Source organism: Clavelina lepadiformis, chromosome 9, assembly GCF_947623445.1.
Source record: "Clavelina lepadiformis chromosome 9, kaClaLepa1.1, whole genome shotgun sequence".
Taxonomy (NCBI): Eukaryota; Metazoa; Chordata; class Ascidiacea; order Aplousobranchia; family Clavelinidae; genus Clavelina; species Clavelina lepadiformis.
The window spans coordinates 786,525-813,187 of record NC_135248.1 but is presented as its reverse complement, the minus strand read 5'-3'; the positions used below and the strand labels follow the sequence as shown (position 1 = coordinate 813,187).

At 43.3% G+C, this 26,663-nt stretch overlaps 2 protein-coding genes across 6 annotated transcripts in view; one reads left to right on the top strand and one right to left on the bottom strand.

The window, feature by feature from the left end:
• Nucleotides 1–17,760, top strand: part of LOC143470013 (uncharacterized) — a 24,201-nt gene extending 6,441 nt beyond the window's left edge. The window contains exons 4-13 of one of the 2 annotated variants that reach the window (XM_076967847.1): nucleotides 11,634–11,721; nucleotides 11,792–11,879; nucleotides 12,094–12,339; nucleotides 12,610–12,793; nucleotides 13,065–13,172; nucleotides 13,997–14,042; nucleotides 15,022–15,076; nucleotides 15,927–16,005; nucleotides 16,080–16,343; nucleotides 16,415–17,760. In XM_076967847.1, coding sequence (XP_076823962.1) covers nucleotides 11,634–11,721; nucleotides 11,792–11,879; nucleotides 12,094–12,339; nucleotides 12,610–12,793; nucleotides 13,065–13,172; nucleotides 13,997–14,042; nucleotides 15,022–15,076; nucleotides 15,927–16,005; nucleotides 16,080–16,343; nucleotides 16,415–16,915 — 1,659 coding nt within the window. In that variant the 3' untranslated portion in view covers nucleotides 16,916–17,760. Of the gene's footprint in view, nucleotides 1–11,633; nucleotides 11,722–11,791; nucleotides 11,880–12,093; nucleotides 12,340–12,609; nucleotides 12,794–13,064; nucleotides 13,173–13,996; nucleotides 14,043–15,021; nucleotides 15,092–15,926; nucleotides 16,006–16,079; nucleotides 16,344–16,414 lie in introns of both variants that reach the window. The other variant, XM_076967846.1, reaches the window with a different exon arrangement.
• Nucleotides 17,752–26,663, bottom strand: LOC143470014 (CUGBP Elav-like family member 3). Of its 4 annotated transcripts, XR_013119270.1 has the most exons (17): nucleotides 26,483–26,663; nucleotides 25,849–25,976; nucleotides 25,595–25,684; nucleotides 25,344–25,496; nucleotides 23,192–23,274; nucleotides 21,668–21,716; nucleotides 21,185–21,290; nucleotides 21,011–21,113; nucleotides 20,741–20,893; nucleotides 20,521–20,620; nucleotides 20,211–20,432; nucleotides 19,988–20,047; nucleotides 19,774–19,914; nucleotides 19,532–19,675; nucleotides 19,324–19,466; nucleotides 19,137–19,187; nucleotides 17,752–18,361 (listed from the first exon to the last, which is right to left on the bottom strand). XR_013119270.1 is itself a non-coding variant. In XM_076967848.1 (16 exons), exons 2-15 carry the CDS (start codon nucleotides 25,973–25,975, stop codon nucleotides 19,339–19,341), a joined length of 1,659 nt encoding a protein of 552 aa, XP_076823963.1. In that variant the 5' UTR covers nucleotide 25,976; nucleotides 26,483–26,663; the 3' UTR covers nucleotides 17,752–18,361; nucleotides 19,324–19,338. The 4 variants fall into 4 exon arrangements, 3 of the variants coding, with proteins under 3 accessions (XP_076823963.1, XP_076823964.1, XP_076823965.1); XM_076967848.1 differs by lacking the exon at nucleotides 19,137–19,187; XM_076967849.1 differs by lacking the exon at nucleotides 19,137–19,187 and having other exon boundaries at nucleotides 21,185–21,287.

Sequence of the window (26,663 nt, the reverse complement as noted above, 5' to 3'; positions counted from 1 at the left end):
GAACAACATCAATCCAATATGTGGCTTTGTACCAATTTTTCCGCCATCGTGTAACTTGGACCGGCAATTTGAACAATATTCGAGTTAGTTTGGTTCTTACTGGTCCCAGCCTACCCGAGTTATGAGGCTTACAAAGGCGATGCGAACTATTGGAACTTATTGTGTGTACGCGTTAGTAAGAACGTGAATCGTGAAGGCCAGGGCCTCGTTGCTTTATAAAGAGAAGAGACTCGAAATGGTTCTAGCGCTCGCGGCGCGCCTATTACATTAATCACCGCCCTTCGCGCGATCGTTTATAAAACTAACAAATCGAATGTGTCGCGCTCAAAGGTTGGAAAAATATTGCCCCGATAAGCGAGATACGGGTCCGGAGTTTTAGTCAATGATCAACCGAACACACTGGGCCTGGGCAAACACAAACGCGGGAATGGTCGAAATAATGAGAGCCCTTCGTCGCACCAAAGACAATTAAGCCAACTACAGCACCTGCTGTGTCGGTCTGTGTTATAAGAAAGTGGTTTCATTTGCCTTTTCAATTTTGCTCGTTGTGCTTATGTGCTGTTGCTGATATATCATGGCCCAGAATAACCTTTGGCGTAACCACTATTCTGTGCAGGAGTTGAAATCCGTGTGATGTTAGTTATGTTCCCTACGACGTGTGCTGGTATCGAGGCTTGCACGAATCTCAACATCAGCGTCCGTACATTGCTGGTGAAAGAGATTTTCTCGGCAAGCTCCCCTCATAAGCACCAGTGCATGAGCGGATCGCTGATTGGCGGAGACGAGTGCGCGTTCTCCTGTTTGTGCTCTTGCCCCATTAACAGCCGCATGTCACTCAAACAGAAACATTGACACAGACAGCGCAGAGGTTTCCGCTGTACTGAACATGACTCACGTGGTAATGCGCGACCAAAACCGAACCCAATATCGCCAATTCGATTGCTTGAAGTTTCACACATTCTACGTTTCAATTGACACGTGTTGTCGCTTTTTTTCGTCTTCGATTGTTCTTAAAAGTAATACTAGAATGCTGATAGCGCGCTGCATTGTCCATACGGCCATTCTTGCATCAATTGGTGTCGAATTCGGCAACGTGCGATGCCAATTTTAACTCCCAGCGTTTCCACGCCCATAGATTGGGCCGAATTTCCGAATCCCGACAAATGCCAAGTGTAATGTTTCGGATCTTGTAACTTTATTAAGATCTCCTGTTATAGCAGGAGCCGCTTTTCCCATGAACGATTGTTTTAAATCTTGCCATTAGTTGTATAAACAAGGATGTCGTTTTTTTTTTACATCAACCCTGCGCGGAATTAGTACAGTTGGTGGCAGTTTTCTCAAACACAACGCTGCCCAATGCGTCCTGTTGAAATGATTAAAATGATGGCTGGCACGCTGGTGTCCTGATTAAACTAAAAATAGCTTTCTTTTTGCTGCTTGCTGCTTTTAGGCAGCCTTGTTGTTGACATTTTTGCGTTCCTTTTGCATTTCCGAATGTCTTTCCAGGGCATGGAAATAGTTTAAGCGGTTTTGTTTTTGTTTATAAATCGTTGTGTGCTTTATTAAACCTGCAATACTTGAACCCGCGAATGACGTACGTAAAGATTCTTCAACATAATCGTAATTTTGTCGTCACAAAATGGCTTGAGCTAAACAGAGGTTGCTTTATTACAGGCGACAGGCCTTCGTTGAATGGTTTAATTAGAGTTTAGAAGACGGTGGACTGTAATTGTCAGTCCCTTTAGAGAAGAAAGTTGCACGTCTCACGCATTCCAGGCGAACAGGTCGGTCATTGTGGTCGTTTGAGCGTTGAAACGTGCCCATGTCTGATTGTCTGATTGCTTTAAATATGCCAACAAGTCGCTAATTTAGCTCATACTTCGTGGGATTCTTCAAGAAGCCCAGTGGAGCGTTTATTTCAGCGGAAAATACTTCACCCAACGCCACCACCTCGGAACTGGCTCGGTTCTTTGCAAGGTCTTTTGTTACATTAGTCAATGGCCCTTCACTCCCAAGAACACTTCCAGTATCTTAGCGCGACCTCCTTTATTACGTCACAATCAGTTTAACGCCCATTTTGCAACGGTGGGAGGGAAATGATTCCACTGGAGTTGGTCAGTTACAAATAACCCTTTTTAAAGGCAACTGAATCTCCTCAAACACTTGAAGTTATCTGCCCGCTTTCTACGCTGAATTCTTGCTTGGAGCATGTTGTGTTGCTGGTGTTTGTGGTTGTGTTTATTTTTCAAATTAATGCATTGTCGTTCCCAGGAACCTACCTGGGGATTCTTGAACGTGTTAATCGGGTTCCGCATGACTGGGCTCGTTGTTCGTCGTTCCGGTTCGTTTCATCCACATCATGTTTGACGATTATCGCTCGTTTTATTTCTTCAGACATCGCGCGTCGCCCTAAACGATTTGAATATGACACGACGACGATGATTGCGTGCGAAACGTCCCGCGACGAATCGCGTGTACAATTGTTACCTTAGATTTGAAATTGATTTGTTTTCATGGACGGACCAGCGCGAAGTGAGCTCGCATTCAGTGGCTCGAGCGTCGTCCTTCATTCCACGATTCTTGTTGACTTTGCTGGTTTTATAAACGACTTGACTCAAATTGCGAGGGAGATTATTCTTTATGACGTCATACACGGTTCTTTGGCTTGTCTCGGTTTAACAATTGGCTTTGCTTGAATGCCTTTCACGCTTGATTGCGCCCGCATCAAGTTCTGGCATTTTCACTCCGGTTCGTGTTGTGTTGCACAAAGTGGTCGAACATCGCATGAATACATGCGGCGAATATCTTGCAGGATAAATTATGTTTTAACTGGCCAAGATACAACTATTTGAGGAATTTAATTTCGCCAAATTTTCTCAAGATCGCTTCTAGTAATGAAGGCGGAAGTGGCGCGTCATTCTAGGCAACCGCATCTGTCATGGCGGACTCTAGAACGGTCGTATAAGGCGTTATGAGCAGTTGTGCAGTTAATTACAAGATACAAATTTAGCTAGATTTTGACATCTCTTGAAACATTCCGACGTTTTCTCGTCTCGTTATTGGCTTAGATATCATATATGACGTCATAACGATTGCGATTCTCAAGTGTGTGTAAACGCGCGATGTGTCTCGCTTATTTCGATCAATTGACGAAGCGATTTGCGTCGCCAAGTCTTAAAATAACTGGTTGTATGCGAACGGAATTTTTCCGCCTTTTTAGCAAACATTTATGCAGCGATAATGGCGCACGCCGTCTTGTACATGCGCCTGTCCGCTTATTGCACGATTTACCAGCAACCCAATTAAATTATTTGTCAAAATTTACCACCTTTTTTTCCACGTCTTCGCTGCAACGCTTTCTCCTATTATGACGTCATATTAAGGGATGTTGGCGAAGTGTAGTCGGCCGTGCGTATCTCGATTCTATTTACATTAAGCTGTTTAACCCACTAACATCGCCCCTTGTTGTCGCAACAAAGCATTTCGGGATTAATCGGGCCTTCTCGACACAAACAGAACAAAACAGGGCGTTTTTTCGGGCAGGTTGTCGCGTACAAGACGGCTTAATTTCCCCAAAATAATCACGAGCACCCGACGTGGTTAATGCGACCTTGGCCGAATCAAGTTAAGCTCTACGCTGAGTATAAACAGCCCGAGGGCGTCCACAACCTCATTCATTCATCGGTTGATAGCGGCCTGATATCACTTACATGCTGTTTATCGGCTTTCAAAGGTCCTATGGCTTCCAGATTTCTTCTAGACCACTCATTCATGGGAATATATCGAGCTGTGACGTCACTCTACGCACCGCGAAGCTCTCGAATCTCTGCTCTTTCTCTGTCTCAGTGCAGTAGAAATACGGAGCAAAAGCAAAACCATCACACGGCGTTAGATGAATTCAGTTTTACAGGATAATTATGAAAGTTTGTTTAAGTCTGTGCAAAAGTATTGAAATGAACCGAAAGCAACTGCTTAAGTCGTGCAGTCAGGGGTTCCATTAGGTCTATTCTAAGTTATTCTGGCGACGTGATGAACAAGAGCGGCGGAACTCCATCGTTTATGAAAACGATCTTTAATGAAAGATCTGCACGCAAAGTAGTGGCCACGCTAACTCCGTTGTTTTCATGTAGATTTTAAATTTCTTCTCACAGGACAAACTTCCGCTGATGTCAAGCGGCCGGTTTGTGGAAAACCTAAAGTTGGAATTTTGTTATTTTTCATGTTTGACACTCCGCTTGTGACGTCATCATATATCAATTGTTTATCGCAATTGCCGTCGGATTATCGCGTTTAATCCCGCATTTTGATTGGATGCCGAAATTGATCGATCGAAGCCGCGATGGCATGTTGCAATTTGTCGGACAGGGTTAAGATGGTTGTTCGTCATTCGCGTGTTGCCGCGATTAACGCGATTTGCTTGTCTTTCTGCCGCGGATTATCCTCGACACTGGCGATGACCTTGCAATGAACTTCTGAGGGAGTCAAGTCAAGCTTAAACCAGCAGCAAGCCACAAACACTCATTAATATCAATTCGACTTGGGTTAGAAGCCGTTCTTCCTGCGCATCACTCTTCGCTAATCTCTCATTCTAGGATTTAGCTTGTTTTCGAAACTTTTATGACTTCGGTTTAGGAGACTGAACTTTTTCTAGAGATCTCGATTTCTAGTGAAAAATGCATTTTAATACGTTTACATACAGCAACAGATTTTAACAGCTTTACATACATTTAATTTTCCTTTCGTTTTTTTTCAAAATCTTCACATTATTCGCGATATGAATAGATTGTGACATCACAAGCAGTTGTTATCTCTTGATGATGGATTTTTTTGTTGCGCAATAATGCGACATGCGTGAAGGATTACGTCGTAATAGCTAATACGTAATCAAAAAATTTTTTTGAAAGGTTGATCATCTGCTGTAAATACTTATCGAAATTAATGTTAAATGATATGATTATGTCGTCACAAAAGCTTTCATGGCGATGCAATAATGGCCCGCTATGGTATGTTGTTGAACTACATCGATTCAATATGAACTTTGATTTTGGTGAAAATCATACCAGCCCCACGATTTTAAAGGACTTTTCCATGGTGACGTATCATACAACAAACAATGGTCTGGTCCTCAAGAATGCTTCGATGACACGACATGGTTCACGTCTTCCATGTTTGTCGAAGGCGCTCTATCTCGACGTACAACGACATAGAGCGTCCTATTGTGACCGATCTTTTACTCTCACAATTGTATTAACGTCATAATATTGCCCCAAAGTGACGTAATAGAGTCAACGTTATATGTAGAGGAGAATGTTGCCGTGGTTTGATTAAATGGTCGTCTCATTTCGCCATCAATCTACTTTGTTTGCGATTTTCGCACCCCTCACTTTTATGGGCTGTGCTCGCGCGACACATTATGACGTCACATTGATGGATAATTGTTCGACGACGCGAGATGAGTTTTCATTGGTCCAATGTTTGCTCGATAAATGTAGAACGTCGAAGCCAATTTGAAATGGAATCAAGTTGTTATTATGACGTCATAGCCAATAGCGCTTATTAATAGAAATAATACTAGATCACGTGCCTGGGCTATCCCCTTAATAGGGGCTCGCCGCTGTATAATTACTTCGGGGTCATCGAACTCTCCGAGCTCCTCCCATTTTTGAAGAAAAGATCTCGATGTTTGTGTCACGTGTGCCATTACGTCACAATGCTCTAACAATCGCGTGGATGTGTGGGTGACTGTCGTGTGAACTCCACCAGGGTGGGTTTTACCACCATTTTGTTTTAAACCCCGTTTTCATGTCTATCATTTCCATTCATCCAGTAAAGCGCCTAAACACGTAATTATCAATCGAAATATCTTTGCTTTATGACGTAACAAGACCACATCAATGGCACCGCTCGCGTGATGACAGTTCGGACAATTTTCCGCTGATAAATTGCGGCGGGATCAAAGCGACGAGAAGATAAATTTTGGGCAAAAAAAACAACGAATTTTTAAAAGATATCAGCAGAAAAGTCAAAGGTTAACTGCGTTTTTGGAAAGCTACGTCATAATGAAAGTTTTCTCCACAGCCTAGCTGATAAATTCGCTTTCTGACTTGAAACCTGCAGCCGTAGGGCTTAAGAACAACTTGTAAATCCCCTTGTTAGGGTGATTATAGCCACGGAAATCGCGGACAGACGCTACGATGTCGCGAGTTCGCTGTGAGCGATTCAATCCAATCGTCTATTTAGTTTATCAGTTTGACGCAGCCGATGCAGCTGTCAAACACGATGGTTTATTACGTAGACAAGTGTCGATTGTTTGACATAGTGCATTATAAGGGTTTGACGCTGTTGCTCAGCTTGTTTACATCAAACCATGTTAGTTCTTGCTTTTGTAGCACTTGGCCGTCTTCATGCTTGCGATGACCTTTGTGAGATCTTCACTTGTCAAATCGGTTGCGGTTTATCGATTTATGGTCTGTAGAATATTACTTCTATTTCTGCGAACAAGTGCTTGTCGTTCCAAGTGTCTGTGATTTCGGAAAAATTTTTCAGAGCTCCTGCGGTAACAAATCTGAGGACAAACTTGCCAATTATAATTACGAAGATGTCATTATGATGCGCAGTGCACGGAATCGTGCCTGGTATGCGACGATCGATGTTTGTCGTCGCCAATTCGCGTCAAATTCGATCGATTGTCGGCAATTGTGTTGGAAACAAGAACGAGCCAACCCACCGGGGTATCAACTTTACCCAAGTGTAACCCGACCCCGATCCAAATCAACCTTATTACGGGCCGTGTGTTTGTCATCTATCAACTTACAGCGCTGCCCCTTCGTAGAGCGCTCTGACGATGACTAACGCGAAACGTGATTATTTGTTTGTTTATTTTACTTAATGAGGTAAAATGGAGATAAAGAAATTGATTTCCGTTCCCCAATTACGTCATAATCATTAATCTAAAATTAACTTGTCAAAGTGCCAGATTGGATTTTGTACCGATGTTATCAAATTAAAGTTCTCCAACGTGCGAACAAATGGAGCTGAGGTCGACCCGGACCGGGTTTTGTTATATCGCCATTTGCAGAATTCCGTACCCTTTCATCGCCGTCCAACTTCTAGAATCTAGACGACTTCGCCGCCACCCCACTGTGCCCAGCGTCTTATATCCAGTTATTTGGGTGGTCGCTGCTTATAATGGAATCATTTCCTCCCGCTCTCTGCAGCGATTATCGGTAATTAATCGAACCCTCTTAAGCGATGAGTGATCCGGCGTCGACCAATCGCCTTTTACCATGGTTGTCACATTATTACGTAATAATGGGAATATTTGTTTAAAACGCGCGCTTTTGTGTCTATCCATTCATTTCATAGTGGGCCGATTAACAAAACTTCCCATTAAATTGTCACAATCGGCGATTTGTCGCGATTTAAGGCGTAGAAACACGACTTGCCTCGTGGTCACCTTGTCTGCATACGTCACCAATGTTTTGGAGCGAATTCGCGCTTAGAACGAACAGTGTAGGAGCGGTTGAATGAACATCTCTGGCGGAACAAATACCAGCGTAAAATAATGACGTCATAAACATATCAAGTTTTTTGAATTCAGTGCAATCGCTGTGATATTTTTACTGATTGTGTCCTAATAATTGTTGTGTACAGGCGTCACTCGTTGTAAACTCTAAGCAATTTTATTAGAACAAAATGTCAACAAAGAAATGCTTCGTGTTTCACATCTTCACTTTATCTCCCCAATCTCTGCCACCATATTGTTTTAACTCATAACTGACTTTGCCAACATTTTTATAATCGTCCAATGATTACATCTTCTTAAGCATTATGACGTAGCAAGCTATATTTAAACCACGTGACCTTTGCTCTTCTGTGTGATTGGTTGGTTGAATTAGTCAGCGCAGCAAAACCGAATATTCGAGAATCGTTTGATGACTTCATCGATTTTGTCACCTTTGCATCTTGGATCTCTCTTAACTTTGTCGTGTCATTGAAATTTTGATTGGTCAAATTTTTATTATGTGTATTGTGACGTCACAATTTCATCACAATATGATGACCAGGAGTCGAATAAAAATGCTCGTTTTGACGTCATAAATAAGATTGCCGCTTTCGCTCGATGTAGAATGGTTGGAAAGATGTTTCCACAAGCGACGTTGCGTGGGTCTCCTGCTGGCGTGCTGTTGTTTTAGCGCCGCTATTATTCGCCAGTTTTCAATTGTTACAACACTCAGATGGAGTCGTCGAATGTTCCAATTTCTTTCGATTTAATCCGCCCTGGTTTGTGTGTCGAAGAATTCCACAAAACATCGATCCATGTTGTTGTTTTTGCCTCGTTCGACTACTTGAGCGATGTGAATCGGGATACTTTGCGCGATTTCAAGACGTTTTGATATCGGTAGCAGTCTTTTTTGCACTCTAGTTCTAATTGTGACGTTACATACACGTCACAAAATCTCTGTGATAGTGTGTCGGTGTGTTTAACAGCGAGGGTTGTTGAACGACGGTGACAAATAGGAATCGTTTTCTTAATTATTAATTTGACGCTTGCAGTTGTTAGCAAAATATCCAATTACACGAACTTCGATCAGTTCATGAAATTTGACCATCTTTTTCCTCAGAACCTCATCGTGTTAGTAACAACTGGCTTGATTTCTCGCCCCCACCGCGCTTTTGACGAAAAATAATTGAATGAATGAAATTGATAAAATCTGTTTGCTCTTACCTTCATAAACGTACAGATAATTTTGTACTTTTGTAAACAATTACGTCATTGTTTGCGTGATAATGGTCCGAAACATTTTGGGGAAGTGATTTGTTCCTTTACAACTCGTGGGTGGCAAAATACAACAGTTATTCCGTCTCAAGACCGCTTGTTGAGCTCGCCTTGCTCTGCTACAAGATATTATTACGCTAATTAATAATATCACGGTCACTGGCGTTCGCCTGTGATGTAGTTATATCAGACGATGGTAATTTGCATCCATGCAACTTGAAGTTAAGCAGGTGCCGCTGTTTTTAGCGTCTTCGTGCGAGAGGGGACTTTGACAACAAATAGGATTTTCTTTGGAAATCTTATAAATGATCGACTACGATTATGATTTTCTTGGCCTGACAAATTGCGTCGTTGCGCTTCCTTTTGTTGGGAATATTCCGTGTTTTTTGACATATTGTGACGTAATAGGGCTTATTCAAATCGAGGAAACGTCACAATTGGGTTTTAAATGTCGTAATAATGAGCAGATGATGCGCCGGTAGTGTCACTTATAATGTTCGTCTCTCCTCAACTGGTTTTGCAACCAAGCATCCGCGATCTGTCCCTCGCATCGCGTCTCAGCGCCTTCTTCTGTTACGTCACTTCACACCTCGCGATGCATTATTACGTCACTTGTCAATCAAATCGCGGCGTGGCCGCTTGTCCGGACGCCTATTTCATCGTTTATAGCTGCTCGACCGCTATCTTAAACGGAGTGTGTCATATTCGCTGTGACGTTGTTGTTTGTGCGCTCAGGCGTGAAATTTTTCATCTTTCGCGTCTTGGGTTTCCGGTTAGAGAGACCGCCGTCTATCGCTCCCCGTCCATCGCTGGCAATCGGTGATGCAATAAGAGAGATAAGCTTATCTATTGTTCCACCCCGGTTATACGGGTTATGGGATTTTAACCGCGCAAAAAACCAATCGTTTCCTCTCCGCGCTATGTTGTCATCGTCAAGTTTTTTAAAGACCGTCACGTTTTTCTTTGTGACGTCATAATCACGTTGTTTATTTGGGTGAGAATTCGCCTAATTAACTTTGGATTCTCACATCACAATGGTGCTTGAACGCGATTAGTTGAACTTGTGTGGAGTTGTTCGATTCGCGATCGTACATGATGGCGGGTTTTAAACCCATCTCTGTCAGCGAAACTCGTTGGAACGACTCGGCGGAGGGCTTGATTAGTGGGGGGATAACTTTCGAACTGTAACAGCTCGTTAATGGGCACTTGTGTGGATAGATGGGACTTAATTAAAGCACCTGCCACTGCACAAACAAACCTCGTCGACCTAACATCGTCGTCACTTCTCCTGCCACTTGGTGGATGTTTCGCTTCTGCTTCGTAGTTTGCATAGTTTTATGGAAAAGATTGTTTTTGCGTCAGATATCTTCCGCTGGATGTCGCATTTCATTTCTTCTTCTCTGATGTGGCTGCGTCATATTCATACCGGCGCCATCTCATAGATAAGCGTATTTCCTTTGAAACATCTTCACACTGTCGTAAATTGTTTGATACCAATATATGATTTCTCACACTCCAAGCACCTTGTAATAATATATCATATGATCGACAGGTACAAGGTTTGAGGAGATGAGTGCAAAACGAATGAGCGGAAAGGTAGTTGTTATCTTGGATGAAGGATGAGTCAGATCTTCCAGAGGCGGTGTGCAATGAAGCGGAACGGGCATGAGAACAGGATTCGTCGCAGATTAAGATCCTTGAAAAGGAGAGAAAGTTGAAGGACAGACTCTCGTAGTTAGTCAGTTTAATTATTTCGTCATAATGATGAAGGTGATGTCAGCATTGAAGCACGTGGTTAGTTGTCATGGAGATGAAGTATTTGCGAAAATTGATAGTTAGCAGATGAAAATTCTTCTTCAGCGCCACCAAGTCCAACAATGTCGAGATCGTTGGATAGATGACAATATTTATGACGTTATAAGAATCACGTTGTTAATTATCGTCGCATTATTACCTCATAATGCACATTCCTGTCATCTCTCAAGAAGAAAATTTTTTCTCCCGATTATTTCTTATGGCACTTAATTGAACCAACAACGTCATAATTAGTCGTTCTTACGTCACAATGGAGGAAGTGGGTCGTGCAAAATGACAGGTTGGTCGAATCGTTTCGAATTTCAACCCGACATTAAGCGCTCTATCACCCATTATTACCTATTTATAATGATTGTGACGTCATATTGCAAGTTTGTTAGCGAACACGAACAGTAGCGAAGTTCGACTCGTTTGAGCAGGAAGAAGGCGATTTATCCCGCGATCTTTTTTCCACTTCCGCGCGCGATTGCCGACGATAACTGACACCACGACAACCCCGTCGTCGTAAGGCGTCACGTCAAACCCCACTGTCACGCAGGAGTGACGTAATAATCTCTTATATGTGGGTGTCGGTTTGAAATTTGTCCGATCTAAACCTGGCGCATGTTTAGCGCGATTTTAATTTAATCGGTGAGCTTTTAAGCGACTTGACCTCAGTAGAAGCTTGTCCGTGAACTCTGCCCACTTGGGACCCTCGAACCGTGTCTACAAATCTTTCCCTCGTTCACACAAGCGGCCAATCTCGTATGAGCACGTCATAGACCAAATATGGTGGCGTTGTTGTTGCGCTGTGTGCGACGAAGCGCAACCGAAGTTTTGATTTCAACTTCCGCCTCATTAAGTTGCGGATTGTTTTGTTTTGAAAACGTGCTCTTCCAGAGCCCGAGCGATTTTGAGATCTGACCGCGAGTCCTCCTCGATCTACTCCGGCTAACGAATCTAATTTTCCCGTTCTATTTACTGCAAACCTTGTTCCAGTAGAATTTAAGCAGTAAAACATTGCCTTTGCTACAATTGAAACTTTGTTTTTTCTTTGCAGCCACAGGTTCCATATTCCCCCTACGTCCCCTACGTGAACCCCCTCCTATATGGGGCCTCGTCACCCACCGACATGGATGGAAAGCAGGGTAAGTTACATCCCCGTTGCTAGCGAGGAAGTGTTTTGCTTAACTTAATTGTGTGCTCTGTATGCTCTAGCGCCACCCCATGGTGCCCATCCGGACGTCCCACCCATGTACTCGTTGCCAGGACAACTGGGTCAAATACCGAACCCCTTAGCCCCATGGTACGTAGTTTGCTTTATAGTTGCAGTGGAGTTGGATGCTTATAGCTATTGAGGTGGTTTAACCTTGCTATGGTTTTATTCCGGAATGTTTTTGATATAACTAAAAATTGTTATCAGAGCAATTCGAGTTATTGATTAATAAATAATGTTTGTTAACTAAGCAGTAGTTAGTTGTTAACCAGATTATTTGAAACCGCGTCTTGTGTTCTCCCAGGTCCCCCAACCCCCTATACAACTCCCTGTGCACGGCAAGCGCGATGACTGGCATGCTGCGTTACCCCTACCCCTTCCACAACTTTTCGTCGTCCGGGGCGATTAATAGCGTTCCCCCCTTCCCCCTCGTGCCTTCCAACCCCCACGCTGGCGGAATCCACCCAGGCATGTTACCCCATACGGGTATTTCCCTGTCTGGGGCCATGATGAATGGACAGGGGGGCGGCAAGGCTTTGAGCGACAAAAAGTAAGTTCCAGTCAGAGTCGACGTTTGTTGATCCCCCCTTCACTCGCCGTCACGTGATGTAGCAGAGATTGCTTTCTATAAATGGAGATCGATATTTTATAGCGATGCTGTTTCGAGGTCCACGTCGAGAATGTCTCGGCCTTTTCTACGCAATCTTTTCCCATTGTTAGGTCATAATAGCGTCGTTGTTTCGATCATGAGATTATGAAACGCAAATAGAGAAACTTTTTCCGACTTCTTTTGCAAAATTTCCTTTTTAATTCTCTCCAGAAGTTTAAACCCGGATCAGGCGCCGGCGAAACGTCGTGAAAATAAATCAGAGAAGCCGACTCGACCTTACGTGAAGAAACCCCTCAACGCGTTTATGATTTATATGAAAGAACAGCGCGCCCAGGTGGTGGCGGAATGCACGTTGAAGGAGAGCGCCGCGATCAACCAAATCCTGGGAAGAAAGGTGACGGATTGTTCTTATTCTGGATCCTAGAATGTTCGATTTTAACCTGGTTAAGACGTTGTGGGGTTGGTCAACATTATTGTCTGACTCAGATTAATGTCGCCTTTTACGCCCCTGACAAGTCTGCTGTTTAATCGCTGCGGGCGTTATGTGCCGCAATAAAACGTCATAATCATATCTATGATGAGACAAAGTTAAAAGCTTATCAGCGGCTTCTTGCCAAAATCATCAATTCCCACCTCTAACATCGAAGTCTTGTTTATGTTCCTAGTGGCACAGCTTGAACCGTGATGAGCAACAGAAGTACTACGAGATGGCACGCAAGGAACGGCAACTGCACATGCAAATGTTCCCAGGATGGAGCGCTAGGGATAACTATGTAAGTTATTGCGGTCGTTTTGTCGGAAACGCGACGCCATTGAATAACTGGGCGCAGGTGGGGCTGGTGGTTGCGCTTAGATGGAAAAGTTTCACCGGTTTCTCGTAAAACTGAAGTGAACGCGAGTTTAGTTTATTTTGTCGCTCTGAGTACATCGCTCTCTCAGCTTGTTTTGACAAGCGAGGCTGATGGTTGCGGAATTACCCGCCCTCCCCGCCTTTACAACGCTCTTGTATGCTTGCACTACGCGCAGCTGCTTCTCAAACACTCGATGCTAACCCAATTAATCGGCGCTCTTATTTCGTAAGATGCCAACACTTATTACGTCACATATCTAGAATGCAACAATGCTGGATTGTGAGCGAATAATGTACAATTTATTAATACAAGGCTTGGAGTGGCCACTCAGCTTAGCGCGAGGTCTTCTTGTTTGTCGAGAAAATATTTCTGGAAATTTTTTCCTCTCAGCCGATTTTATATTTTCACCTGCTATGATGTAACACTTAGTGCGATTGTTTTCGTGCTGTGACGTCACAAGTAAAGGGGGTAGCGTTTGTTGGGCTATATCCGGTTGTCGCTCAGAGTCGAAATTTGTTTGAATTATCGCGTCGAAGTTACTCTAATCATCGTCAATTAAGATGGGAAGTTCTCACGGAACCGAGTTCGCCTTGCTCCTCCCCACCCTTCCAGCCCGCCATTTATACTCGAGTCCCCCCCCACCAGGTCTTATGTGTCCGGCTTGTTTGTTTTCATTCGGCTGTAGCCGCCGAGTGATTCATGGCTGTGACATCTCGTTTGTTTAACTTCTAATTAATATTTTCCAGGGAAAACGAAAGAAGAGAAAAAAGGAGAAAGCCCAGGACTGCACAGGTATGATTGGTTAATATTTAAACCGAGGTAATAATAGTCATTATGTCGACATAACAGACATCTTCAGTTTCCGATTCTAGAATTCTTACTTTTCTACGCAAATTTCTTCTTGAACCAAAGATTTTATTTCATACGCGACAAAGTTTTCAAAAAGAATAAAAAGAACCAACTCACGATCAATTAATTCGCGAGGCCGAAGTTGGTTAATGACGTAACAATGTTATTTGCTATGCCGTCACAATCACCGTTCATGTTTAATTAAACTTGACCTAAGCCACGAAGTTGAACAAGCCGCGATAGAGTTATTACTAATTCATAGTCGTGTAATGTTTGTTTTCTCACAGTCGGTCACGCGGATTTTATGTCGCCCCGCGTGTAGGGCACAGCGTAGTGGCGCTGCAGTACGACCGACGTGATCCGCTTATTGGTCACTGGGGGTGTTGTTTCTCCTTTAAATCCGACTTTGTGTTGGGTTTGTTTAATCCGAGATCACGCCGGAATGGAATATAAATCATAGAAGGGATCTTAACACTCATTCCTGTGATGACGATTTAAACTTCTTTGTTTTTAAATTTGAAATATTAAATCTTAATGAAATGGCCGCTGTTTCACTATTCTGGAACCTTATATCGTGGGTCTTATGCTGGCGACAATTTAATTGTGACGACACAATGCTTTTTTCCTCTTCTTTGACCTTTCTTCTTTCAGCTTCTTCCATCTTCGGGGAAAACCCCACCACCCACCTACACCCCCTCCAACCGACCAATCAGAGGTGATACTGCATCTTTGTGACGTCTTCTTTTTCTTTGCTCTGACGTCATGCCCGCATTCACAGAATTCGCCGTTTCTGCTTTTCATTCAAAATTTAAATGATTTTTTTGTTATTTTCAAATTTCCCGCTCTGACATCGGATTGGTCATCGCTGCATGTCGCTTGTCGTTGATTGGTTGCTGCTTGGTGTTGGTTGCCTTGGAAACAGCTCAGAACCCGAAGAAGTGTCGCGCGGTGTACGGATTGGAGCAGCAGCAATTATGGTGCGCACCATGCAGGTAGATTTTGTTCAGTGCCCGCCCCTCCCCCTGCTGAGCATTTAACCGGCCCTGATACAGGGGCGGGCTAGACGTGACGTGTGAGGTTGGCGCTAGAGGGCGCATTCGACATGTTTCAGTTTAATTTTGCTGCAAATTTTTTACGATGTCGAATCAGAAGGAATTTAATTAAAAAGCCATCGCCCACACAATGTTAATTATCGACACCACGTACATGCGATTGCCCCGGTTAGAACAGATTCATAATAACAGCAAGTTCACAATACTGTGGACCTACGTGCTGCGGTCGTCACAATTGCAGTTTCATGGCATTGCAAATCCACTTCTATTCATGACACGTCATGTTATTATTTCCCGGAAACTTTGCTACATTATTAAAACTGCAAATTATTTTCAAGTGATTTGTTTTTTTTTTCATTAATTTGACATTTTCAAAATTTTTAACCTTTGTGAACAGATTAAAAAATTCTGAATCAATTTAAAGATACCACTTCCGCTAGAAGGCGACGTAAAATCAAAAATGTTCCAATTAATTCTCTGCATGTGTGTGCTGTGTGAAACGCTCGCTCGCTTGTTGTGTGAGATTTGCATCAGATTGAGCAGATTTCCAAGATGATGTCTCGCGTAATTTGACTCATGAACCCACGAATGTGTAGGAAATTTTGCTCGTTTTCAGACAATTTTCTTTAATATTGTTGTGTCCAAGCTTGTGTGGTTATGTGCGGTTGATCGCTCATCTTTTCGGTGCATTAATCCGCAAACGCTTGGACATATGCCTTTATTTATGACGTAATAAGTACCATTCACGTCGTAATGACCAATTATTTGGTGGCAGGCGAAAAAAGAAGTGCATCCGTTATCAGCATGATGACGACTCTGACGATGGATCAGAAACATCGCCTTCTCATTATCAGGTATTGTTACGTCAGCATTCTCGTAACACTCTGCGGTGACGTCGCAACGTGCTAAAGATGATGTTTTCCGCTAGACGTCGCCAGACGATTCCATGTCGCAATCGATGGTTGCCAACCAATCAAGCACCTTCGACTCCACCGAGCAATCTATGACGTCACAATCATCGACGTCGGGGATCGGAAGTAGTGTCGAAAGTCACTCGGGGTCGTCGTTGTTGGGGGAGCGGCTCTCACCCCCCCAGCCACTGAATGAACAAATCAAACAAGAGAAATCACCCCCCCAGCCCCTCGACCAGGGGTCTGGTAACCCCGCCAAGGGGGTGATTGGGAATCCTCTGGTACGTTTGCGTATTATGACGTCACAATCATTGTCGCTTAGCCCAACTTCTCAACAAATCTTTTATCACAGGAACTCTTCCACCCCCCGACCTCCAACTTCCATTCAGGGAGCAACGACGGTTGCCATGACAACTGCGCGAAGAGGGTGCGCGGCAGGGACACGTCCGACCAGTTCTCGAACGGGAAAGACAACTGCTACCGAGGAATGAACGGGGTCGAGAAATCGGTCCCCGAAGCCCGGGGTCGGAGGTCAAACTCGGGACCCTTAGACTTGCAGCGGGGTCAGAACTTGTTCAATACTCCGGTGCTTTCCCCGAACGGGATGGGGCTTAACTCGCCCCACGCTAACCCCTCCCTCTTCCCCCAGTTCTCTTACCTAGCTGCGGCGGCTCGATTACCCCCCACCTCAGCCCTTAGCGGGATCATGGGTTTCCCGGGGCTTAAGGGCCTCGGCTCCCCGATGGGGATGGGCATGGGGCTCACCGGGCCTGGGACTTCTGTAGCGGCTGGAGGTCATCCGGGTGCAAACGCAGCAAGACACGTGACGTCAGCGCTCGAAGGAAAGTCATGATTGGTCGAGCAGCGTTGCCTGGCAACCAGAAGAGTCTCCTTCAAAGCTGGGTCCACGAAGAGAATCCCCGCGGAAAGAGGGGGCCGCAGTGACCCAGGAGTTTATAAACGATTCGTTACTTTCCGTTTTTTCCGCGTCGAAGCGGCCGCGCGTGCCAAGACATGGATTTGCCAATTTCCACTCGACAGTGCCTAGAAAGATTTTATAAGCTTGCAAAATTTTTACCCGTTTTAAGATAAAGTGGAATATTTTGTTCTATTATGAGGAGACAGAAGGTATTTTTCTACATTCTTCTTATTTCTTTACTGATTTTGCGTCAAAACTTTTCTTAAAACGAAAAAATTATTTTCAAAGTAACTCGGTGAATATCCGAATTTCAAACTGATATCTCCCTCGTTATTCTACGCACTGTTTACTTGTTACTATGACGTCATAATTATTCTTGCTGCTTTTGATTTTGAATTTTTTTGCGCTTTAAAATTCCGCGATCTTTCGTTGTCGAACCTGTTTTCAAATTGTGGCTGCTTTTTTGCCCGTTGTGGTAACTTTCTGGTCCTGGCATAATTCCATTGATCTCAGACCAAGATAACTCAGGGACAATTTGGAAAGTTTTCCACGGAAACACTGGACTCGTAGCTTCGTACTCCATTGCGCTTTTAGCGGTGGTTTTTGCAGTTTTTTTTGTTTTTGTCAACTTCAATTTTGTTTTTGGCGATTTTTTGACGAAGTCGCGAATTTACATCGTTTGTATAAAGAACTTACCCACGCCTAACCCCCTTTATTTCTCGCGTTCTTCGGCCCCACCATTGCAGTTCTCGAATAAATTTCAAAATCGCTTTTTAAAACTTTTGCTATTTTATTTACAAGGATTTTGACGTAATCAGGTTGCCGACCTAATAGAGAAGCAGTTATGACGAAATAATAGGAAGTCGAACGAAAAACCTTCGGCGGACATCAAAGCGTAATTGCACACAGATAGTGACGTCATAAAAGCAGCATGGCAAAAGAAAATGCAACGAAATAATTGACACAGTGACCGGAATTGCAACTTACCAATTTTGTTTTGAAGCATGATGACCTCGATGAAGAATGTGACGTCACAAACTAACAACTATGACGTTTAAAACGAAAAAAAATACGCAGTGTGTATGGGAGTAAGGACAGACCGATTCATTTATAAAAACTCCCATGTAGTATCGTGAAATGAAAGCGACAATCAATCGAAGTTTCGCTCGCGATGGAATTACAGCAAAACAGACAAAAATAACACGATTTTGACAAAAATCGGGAATGTGCTTTAAAATAAAAGGTTCAACCTGACGTCACAAACAATAAATATTGAGCTCTAGAATTGCACGTCTCGTCCCTTCAAATGCATCTTCGGCAGCCCATTGTGACGTAATAATATACATGATTGTTATATACAGCGCTGGCTTCCCTCAGCATCTGAAGAACAAAAATAAAAAGTGTAATTTTGCGGAAATATTAAAGCGCTGTGACGTAATTATTTTATCCAATCGATTTACGACACGTCATATTTACAAAACAGACAGGAATTTCTGCGTGACGTCACAATAAACATAACTCGAGCCTCAGCTTAAAGGACAAATTACAACAATTGCACAATTGAAACGTCACAAAGAGACAGGTAGAATCATAAAAGAAACACAAATTTGATTGAACAAAAAACCAAATAAGGAAGAAAAATTTTCAAACAACAAAAAATTAATTGTTTTTACAAAGAAAATGATAAATTTTGTTGAGGTTTTCAGTATTTTGTGACTCGAAAGTAGTTTGAGTTAACTTGTGTGTCTTGCCTCAAGATTTGTTTTTAAAATCAACAATTTTTATCTTATCATAGACTGGGCAGATCCCTATAAAGTCATTATGCGTATAGTGGAGAGTTGAAATAGACTTGTTAGATCAAGCTGCCGCAATTAGCACAACAGGTGCAGAAATATTCATGCTGTTGGCACAAAAACTGTCATGTTCGGACTTTTACAGCACCCCGTCGTCAGAATTTACACAAATCCAGAAACTTACAGTATTTAAATAATAAGGTGACATTATTGTAGGGGAAAAATTGTCTGTAGACAAAATAACGGATTTGTAGTTAAAAAATTTCAAAAATGTCAAAATAGGGACAAAAAATCTCGGTTTGAACAAAAATATTTTTCTGTACAACGAGATCAACAACAAACAACAGCGACAGTGAAATAACCTCATTGTTTCCGATTGGCCGGAAAATAAACTCTTTTCTGACGTCATAAACCTAAGATTTCATAGAATCGTAAAAGACTAAGAAGTAATTGGACTGGCGTAGTTACGTCGTCAAGGTAAACAAATGACGTCATAGTGACGTCACATACGTTATAAGGTCAAGTGTAGCAGCGGCATTAGCTGCTTACCGAGTTGTACGTGGTTCAATAGGGTCGGCTCGTTTCTTTGGGTCGTTTTAGCTGGACCTTGAGTCGTTTCATACCGATCTGGTATCCGTTCATGCTTTGTATCGCCGCCTGCGAACTTATCGCGTTGTCGAAGCTCACGAATCCTAAAAAAAGAAAAAGTTAGGCGCCTTGGCCGGGATTCGAACCCGTGTCGTTTTCCACCACCTACCGAAGCATTTGCTCTGATTTGTGGCGCGGTCGATAAAGACTTTAGCGGAAATGACGTTACCAAATGGTTCAAAGACTTGCGCAAGATCGGCGTCGGCGAAATGTTGCGGTAGATGGTAGATGAACAAGTTGCAACCTTCTGGTCCTGAAACAACCATTTCAACAACCATATCAACGGCCCACGGTAACCATTCCTAGCATTGATGAGGTAGAACTTTTACAGTTGCTGGTCAGGGGAATTACCTTCTTTTTGCGGGGCGTTTGGAGTGCCATTAAAGATGGTGCCTGCGTGGAGCTGGTTCGTTGTCAAGGTTGGTGTTGCTGGTGCTACGGCTGGTGCGTATTGCGTGGTACTATAGGCCGAGTGCGCGGGCAGGTACACCACTGCGGGGAACCACATTTTGTTAGAGCTTGACTTTAAAGGTGCAGGGTTCGAATCTCGGTGAAGGCAGCTTACCAGTATAAGGTTGAGTTTGTGCGTACGTCTGGCTTCCTTCCAAGGTCGGTGGCGTTTGAGCTGAAGATCATTAGACAAGTTAGCGCTGGTTCGTTTTTACTCAACGACACGAATTATGAAACAAGATTCATTCGAAGCACCTGCAGCGACAGAGAAGCCGATCGCTTACGGCAGCCATCGATCGGGGGGTGAAAAGTCTAAAAGTAAAAATCTGACCACTTACACATAACCACGCCCTCTCCTGCCCCCGGGGTTGCACTCGGGGGCACGTGACCTCCCGGGTAAGCTTGGGTCGTAAACACAGCTTCTGGGGAACTCCCCGCCCCCGACGAAGCAGGTGGGACCAAACTGAAAGGAGCCAATGAAGCCACCGGGCTCTGTGGCGTGCTGGACAAGCCAGGGATCGACGCCATGTGTTGAGTGGTCAGTCCAGCGGGCAAGACGGCTGCAAGGAGCAGAAACTGAGTTAAAACTTTTGCACTTAACCTCACACATGTTGATGTGAAAATTAGACATCAAGCGGCGTGACTTGCCTGCCGGTGACGGCATTACAGCGCCAGCCGGTGCCAGGCCACTGATGGTTGCATGTTGCGGCGGCGCCAGGGAGCTCCATCCAGCAGCAGGAACAACACTCTGCAAGCAAACGCACAAAAGTAAATCGTGACCTCAATGAAACTCAGTTGCGAAGGAATTGGCGAACTTCAGACACAAGAACAGCACGAACATATTTCATTTATGACGCAACAATAGTACCTGCGCGTAGGGTACACCGTAAGTTCCTACTTGAAAAGGGACAGGTGTGACCGGACTGACCATCCCATAGGTCTGGGCGACATGCTGCATTCGACGCATCGCGCGTTCTCGGTCGTTGTCGGCGAACTTTACAACTAAACTCGATGACGCTCCCTGTGAGTATATCAATGCTTTATGACGTCATAAAGTAACTAGCTATAAGGTAATTGGGATTGCGTCGGTCTAATTAAACTTGTCAGAGTAATTAAAGTGCCTATCACGTCACAATACCGGCATTGTTTGGCTCGCGTGCAACGCGTCCATGGCAGATTGCGCCTCCTGGTGGCTTGCCATTTTAACAAAAGCGCAGCCTTTGCTTTGACCTTCCGGGGTTCTGGAATAAAAAGAGCTCAGACGACTTTCAAACGGTGACTAACCCTCTATTGCCCTCATGTGTGGACCCACCTTAGTATCGTGCACTCTTCTATCGTACCGCATGGCTCGAACAGCACTCTGACGTCATCTTCCGTCTGTCTCTTCCCCAACATCCCCACAAACAACTTCCGGTCTTCTAGAGAAAATTTACGGTTATATGACATCACAATCACATGCGATCCAATCGCTTTGTCAAAAATTAAATTCTCCCGAAATACAAGTTATCCGCGACGCCTATTGGTTATTAAGGATTACGGCACAGTTCGTTTCCATGGCGACCAAATAAGATAGCGGCTAATTTGAAATAAATAATGCATGAAACGCCATATGCTTATCTGCGCCAGAATTACAAAGCAGTAATGTGACGTAACTTTGCACCACTATTGCGTAATAGATAACCTAAACTCTTTGTGGAAATACAATTCATAAAAATGCCTAAAATTACAAAAAATACCCGAATCCATTTTAGAATTATCTTGTGACGACATAATAGGATTATGACCTCACGCTTACCTCCTTTGCTGACTGCATCGGCGGGTTTCACTTGCAGTGGATGGCTCATCTGTTAAGTAACAATGCAGACATTAATACGCCACAAAGCTGATGAGTTATAAACGCAGACTTGGGCATCAAGAAACTACGAGAAATTAGCGCGAAAAATCACAACCTACAAAAACTTTCCCGGCGAAGATTTCCAGAAAATCTTTGAGTAACTTTTTTAACTTTCAATAACTGATGTTAGGATAGTTTTACGTCACAGTGGCGTGTTTATTACCTCAACAGACACCGGTTTGAGGAAAGAGACCATTGAAGATTTTACAAGTTGCCAGGTTATAAAAAACTAAACTTTTCAAACTAATCCAAACTCCCGAAGCTGAATAAAAAAGTTTAAAATAATTTTCACAAATTATCTGCGCTCTCTGGTGAGTTAAACTGACCCACTGACTGACCGAAGTCGAAACTTCCAACTGAACTCAGCACCACACAGCTTACTCCGTCAAACTCAGGCCTATGTGATAACGCCAGGCACAGATCGCAGATGCCGACCGATCAAATATTGATGCCCGGATCGATATCTGTGGCTGGCTGTGTTGAGGAGATCGCAAAGTGCTTTTTGCTTGTCAGCTAAGGAAAAATTTCTTCAATTATTTAGTGCTTTCGTCTTCTTTCAAGGCTTATGCGGCAAAAACTGCTGATGACACGCCTCTAAGATGAAACCCATCCGCACTAAAGCATTGAAGAGTTAGTCACTCGTTCCCATGTCGTCATAACAGCACAAAGTAGGCTAGCCGGCCTAAGTTTAAGCCTAAACTTCGCTGCTCACTTCTGCGGGTTACACCTCGTATAACAAACCGCAAATGCTTTCTGCAATCTACTGCTTCAAATTTTAAGCTCATCGTCATAACACAATTTTACGTCCAATAACTCATACGTTATAAATCCTATTTCTGACGCAATAACGCAGTGGCAAGTTAATAATAGCGGATAAAATTTGTTAAAGCTTCAGGGATTTTAAATCATCATTTCCATTTTATCACAACCTAGGTTGAAAAAACTTCTCTAGCGCCGATGTAAGCGGAAAACATTCGCGCGACATTCTCCCGCTAGGTGGAAACAAAGAGTGATTACAACTCTGCACGGAGCGACTGCCTTATTGGAGGCCACGAGGCCACCTAAATCGTGAGGCCGCTTCTCCCGGTTTCGAACGTTTCTTTAACCCTCCACACGCAATCTAGTCCTGGTAAATATGGTAAACCACTTTGCTTTCCAGATCGTGACGACACGTTCAGTGTATTTTGGTCGTTTCCAGAAGTGACCAAGCTACCACAGTTTCACTCAGTTTAACTAAAAAGCTTAAAAACTGCCGCATCTAAGTACGACAGCTACTCTCAGGGTGTCAACATAAAAACAACCGCAACTAAAACATGCGACTAAGGAAATCTTTGTAAATGTGGATGAAAAACAACGAAAAACTTAGATACGAAGAGGTTTGCTATCAGCTAGATTTCAGTGGCTACAATTTTCTAGAAAACTTACCCCCGGTAGAGTCTTCCTCTCATGGAGAGCATTCTGTGCGTTGTAGGCGGAAATCTTCGTTGAGAATGTGAGGAAAGCGCAACCTGCAAAGATGGAATAATGGAATAATGAGACCAAAATATCGATATCTGCAGCAAGCTTATTACAAGGCGACCTCGTTCGACCTTGCTTTTTATGACGTCACAAACATTGATTATTCGATCAGTGAACTCAAATGAACCAAGGGTTCAAGCAAGGTCAAGTGCTCCTATATAATGACAACATGCTGATGTGTAAAAGACAGTCGGTTGGTCCATTGATCTTTTAGGCAATATTCGATGCATAATGACGTCACAAGAGTTGTATTATGAACATATCGTTCACGTGACATTGTTTCCACAAATAGAAGCGTTGAAAATCGATTAGTAACATCTGTCGAACAAATTTCCAAATGAAGTCGAGATGAAGTAATTTCTAGATGGGTTCGATTCGATTAAGCGGCCCTGCAGCAAACCATTAGCTCGGCCAATCACCTGATGACTTGGAATTATCCTGATTAAGGAATCACGTGACCTCCTAACCACAACCGCATCGTCATGTGACCGTTTCCTACTTAAAAATATGCAATTTGAGGAGCGATTGGAAATTTTGTGCGAAATTATCGCAATATTTTTGAAACATTGCAAGAAGAAAGTGAGTATGACGTCAGATTTCGGCTTTTAATCAGAAGTGACGATTGACAACGACGCAGCTCCATCCAGTCAACACTGTTCACAGTTTCTTGCGCAAAAATTTCGGAGGAGGTATTGACTCGTAAAGAAAGCAACTATCCGACCACTTGTGACGGTTCTACAAGACATAGTGACGTCATAAATAATTCAAAGGAGGTGAGATTTGAAGAAGGCCGCGAGGTCGAAACTTTTATCAATTATTCATCGCCAAAGACCAACCACTGATCAAAATGGACCATAAACACAGTGTGACGTCACAATAAACTCAATAAAGCGTCCCAACCGCTGAAAGCGCTGCCATTATGAATCACTAACGACGCGAGAAGCTTGGATCGCGCTTCAGACAACCCGAACCACAGAATACATTGTGCGACGTTTTCTACGTAATAATAAGCATTAATATTAACGAACAGGCGGCTAAATTATGACGAACGTGGAAACGTCACTCTTGCCATATGTCGCTCGAGTGAAGGTCGGCATATGCGGCTCCACTGCGGGTAGTTCTAGAATTTTCTACGAAAACGTAAGCACCAAACAGGGTTCGTAATTTGACGAGAATCGCGACTGAAAGAACTGAGTCTTGTCTCCGGCCCTGTACCGGCTTCAATGGGCAAAAATTTCCATAAATTATTTTAAGAATCATTCTGTTGACAATATATCGACGTCAACGCGATGCGAAGATGATTTGTATAATAGACGGAAGCGGTGTTTTGACGCAAATAATCGGCTGGAAATAGAAAGGATAAAAAGATGGATTGGAACTAAGATGGAAAAATGTCGATTTCTTCACCGACAGCAAAATATGATCAGGGCCATATGTTCGCCGAACCAAGGTTCGATCGATGCCAAATGAAAACCAACCAATCACGAACGACTATTGATCGGTGTGACGTCACAAAGGTTGACGCGAATGTTAATGCAAGCGTTAATGAGGCAACGGTTGGCGAAAACACGGAATGATAAATTCGCATTGGGCGGAGGGAGCTGTCGTCAGAGAATTAATTACATGGCAGGATGTGATTGGTCGAATCATTGGCTTCCATGGACACATCGCGCGTTTCAGGTAACCATCAACCACGAATCTAACAGCCAGCTTTTTAATGGAGACGCGTCCATTAAGACAAGTCATTTAACAAGGTTCTACGAGATTATCAAAGACCAGGTCAACAAAACGGCCTCGCGAAGTTGTCCTCGTTTCAACCCTGCAACATCCGACACAAAAAAAAATAAAACTTTTACTGCCAAATGGAAAAAAGACGCGGACGTTCGTTACTGTTTCGTGCACAATAAACTCTGGACCTTCTGCTTAAGTTTTAACGACCGCGTCTGACCGCGATTGCTTTGATTTTGGTCTAAAATCGCGCTTTAGTATAACTTCAACAGGAAACAAGGCGACATAGGACAGCGGCTGATAGATGCAGGGCGCGAGATATCTTCCTCACCTTTGTGCATTCCCGTGTATTTGTCCCTGAGCACGGAAAGTTCGTAGATTTCTCCGAAGGGTAAAAACAATTGGCGGAGTTCTTTTTCCTCCCAAGTTTTGGGAACTTGTCCGATAAATAGCTTGATTGCGTCATCATCCTTGCAAACAGCATCTGGATGAAAGCTGCGTTAAAGCCAGCGCACAATTTCTAGCGGCGAACAATCCAACGCACAACTAAATACCTGACAACAAACATACTACAGGTGTTACCTAATGAAGTCGGTCTTGCGAAACTCGTCATATTTCCACCTGCGCTACAGTGAGAGGGGTAGACGTTGGTTAGTTGGTTCGGAGCATGGTCTGTGGTAAAAACACAAACAGAAAATCAACTGAGGGGCGCCACATCTTCCTCGAGTAAGCCTGGCATGCATCCAAGCAACTCTGTTAACCTTACAACGTTCTTACAATCAAACAGCGACTATTTTAAGCGCAATACTCCGCGTTTTCAATATCAAGATACTGACGGTAGGAGTTGATTGACAAGCTTGTATCCATGGAGTAGTGATGGGCCATCACAGGAACTTGGTTTGTGATAACTGGTTGCAAGGTGTGCTGTAGAACTTGGGTCGCTCCATGCACCGCCATCGACATGCTGCGAATTATGAAGTTCATTTTTAAAGCTTCTCATTCTCAAATATTTTAAAGATAATTGCACGACGATTAAACGTACAGGCCAGTGTAGGAAGAAATACATTTTCAAAGAATGAGTCGCCTTAACTGTTGTGAACCTGTATAACCGATATATGAGTACATAGCGCATTCATCATTGGGCATTATGGGAGCTATAGTGAGGTTAAGGGAATTTTGTAAGATAACACCGGCTTTATTATACCCTCCAGGAAGCTTCATGTAATAAATCGGTGATTCGCCTAAGCCAGGAAATATGGTGATGGTGCCTTGTGGTGGTTAAAGATAGAATGAAACTATCAATCAATCTGACCTCGAAGCATCAGTTTTAACCTAATATCCATATTGTATTCAGCAGCACAACGTATGCAAATGCACCATGTTCATTTCCATAATAATTTGGTAGAACTTTGCATAAGATAATGCTCTATTGTTGATTGTGTCATCATAATACATTCATAGGCTACTTACTTTTCAGCAATTTTCCCAGTTTCTTAGTTTTTCAAAGAAAATTGGCGGCAGAATTCAAAACTTGCAACGGCTAAATGCGATTGTTTCTTGTTATTTTGAAGCACAAACCAAGCACAGTAATCACCTATTATTACAAAACGATGCACCAGATAACTTGTGCAAGTTGCTTCAACACCTAAAC

Coding starts and splice junctions, on each gene's coding strand:
- LOC143470014 (XM_076967848.1), bottom strand. CDS start 25,975: ATGTCGATGGCGGTGCATGGAGCGACCCAAGTTCTACAGCACACCTTG. Junction 21,114..21,184: donor GAAGAGTGCACGATACTAAG/GTGGGTCCACAC, acceptor TTTTTATTCCAG/AACCCCGGAAGGTCAAAGCA. Junction 20,621..20,740: donor ACGGTGTACCCTACGCGCAG/GTACTATTGTTG, acceptor GTTTGCTTGCAG/AGTGTTGTTCCTGCTGCTGG.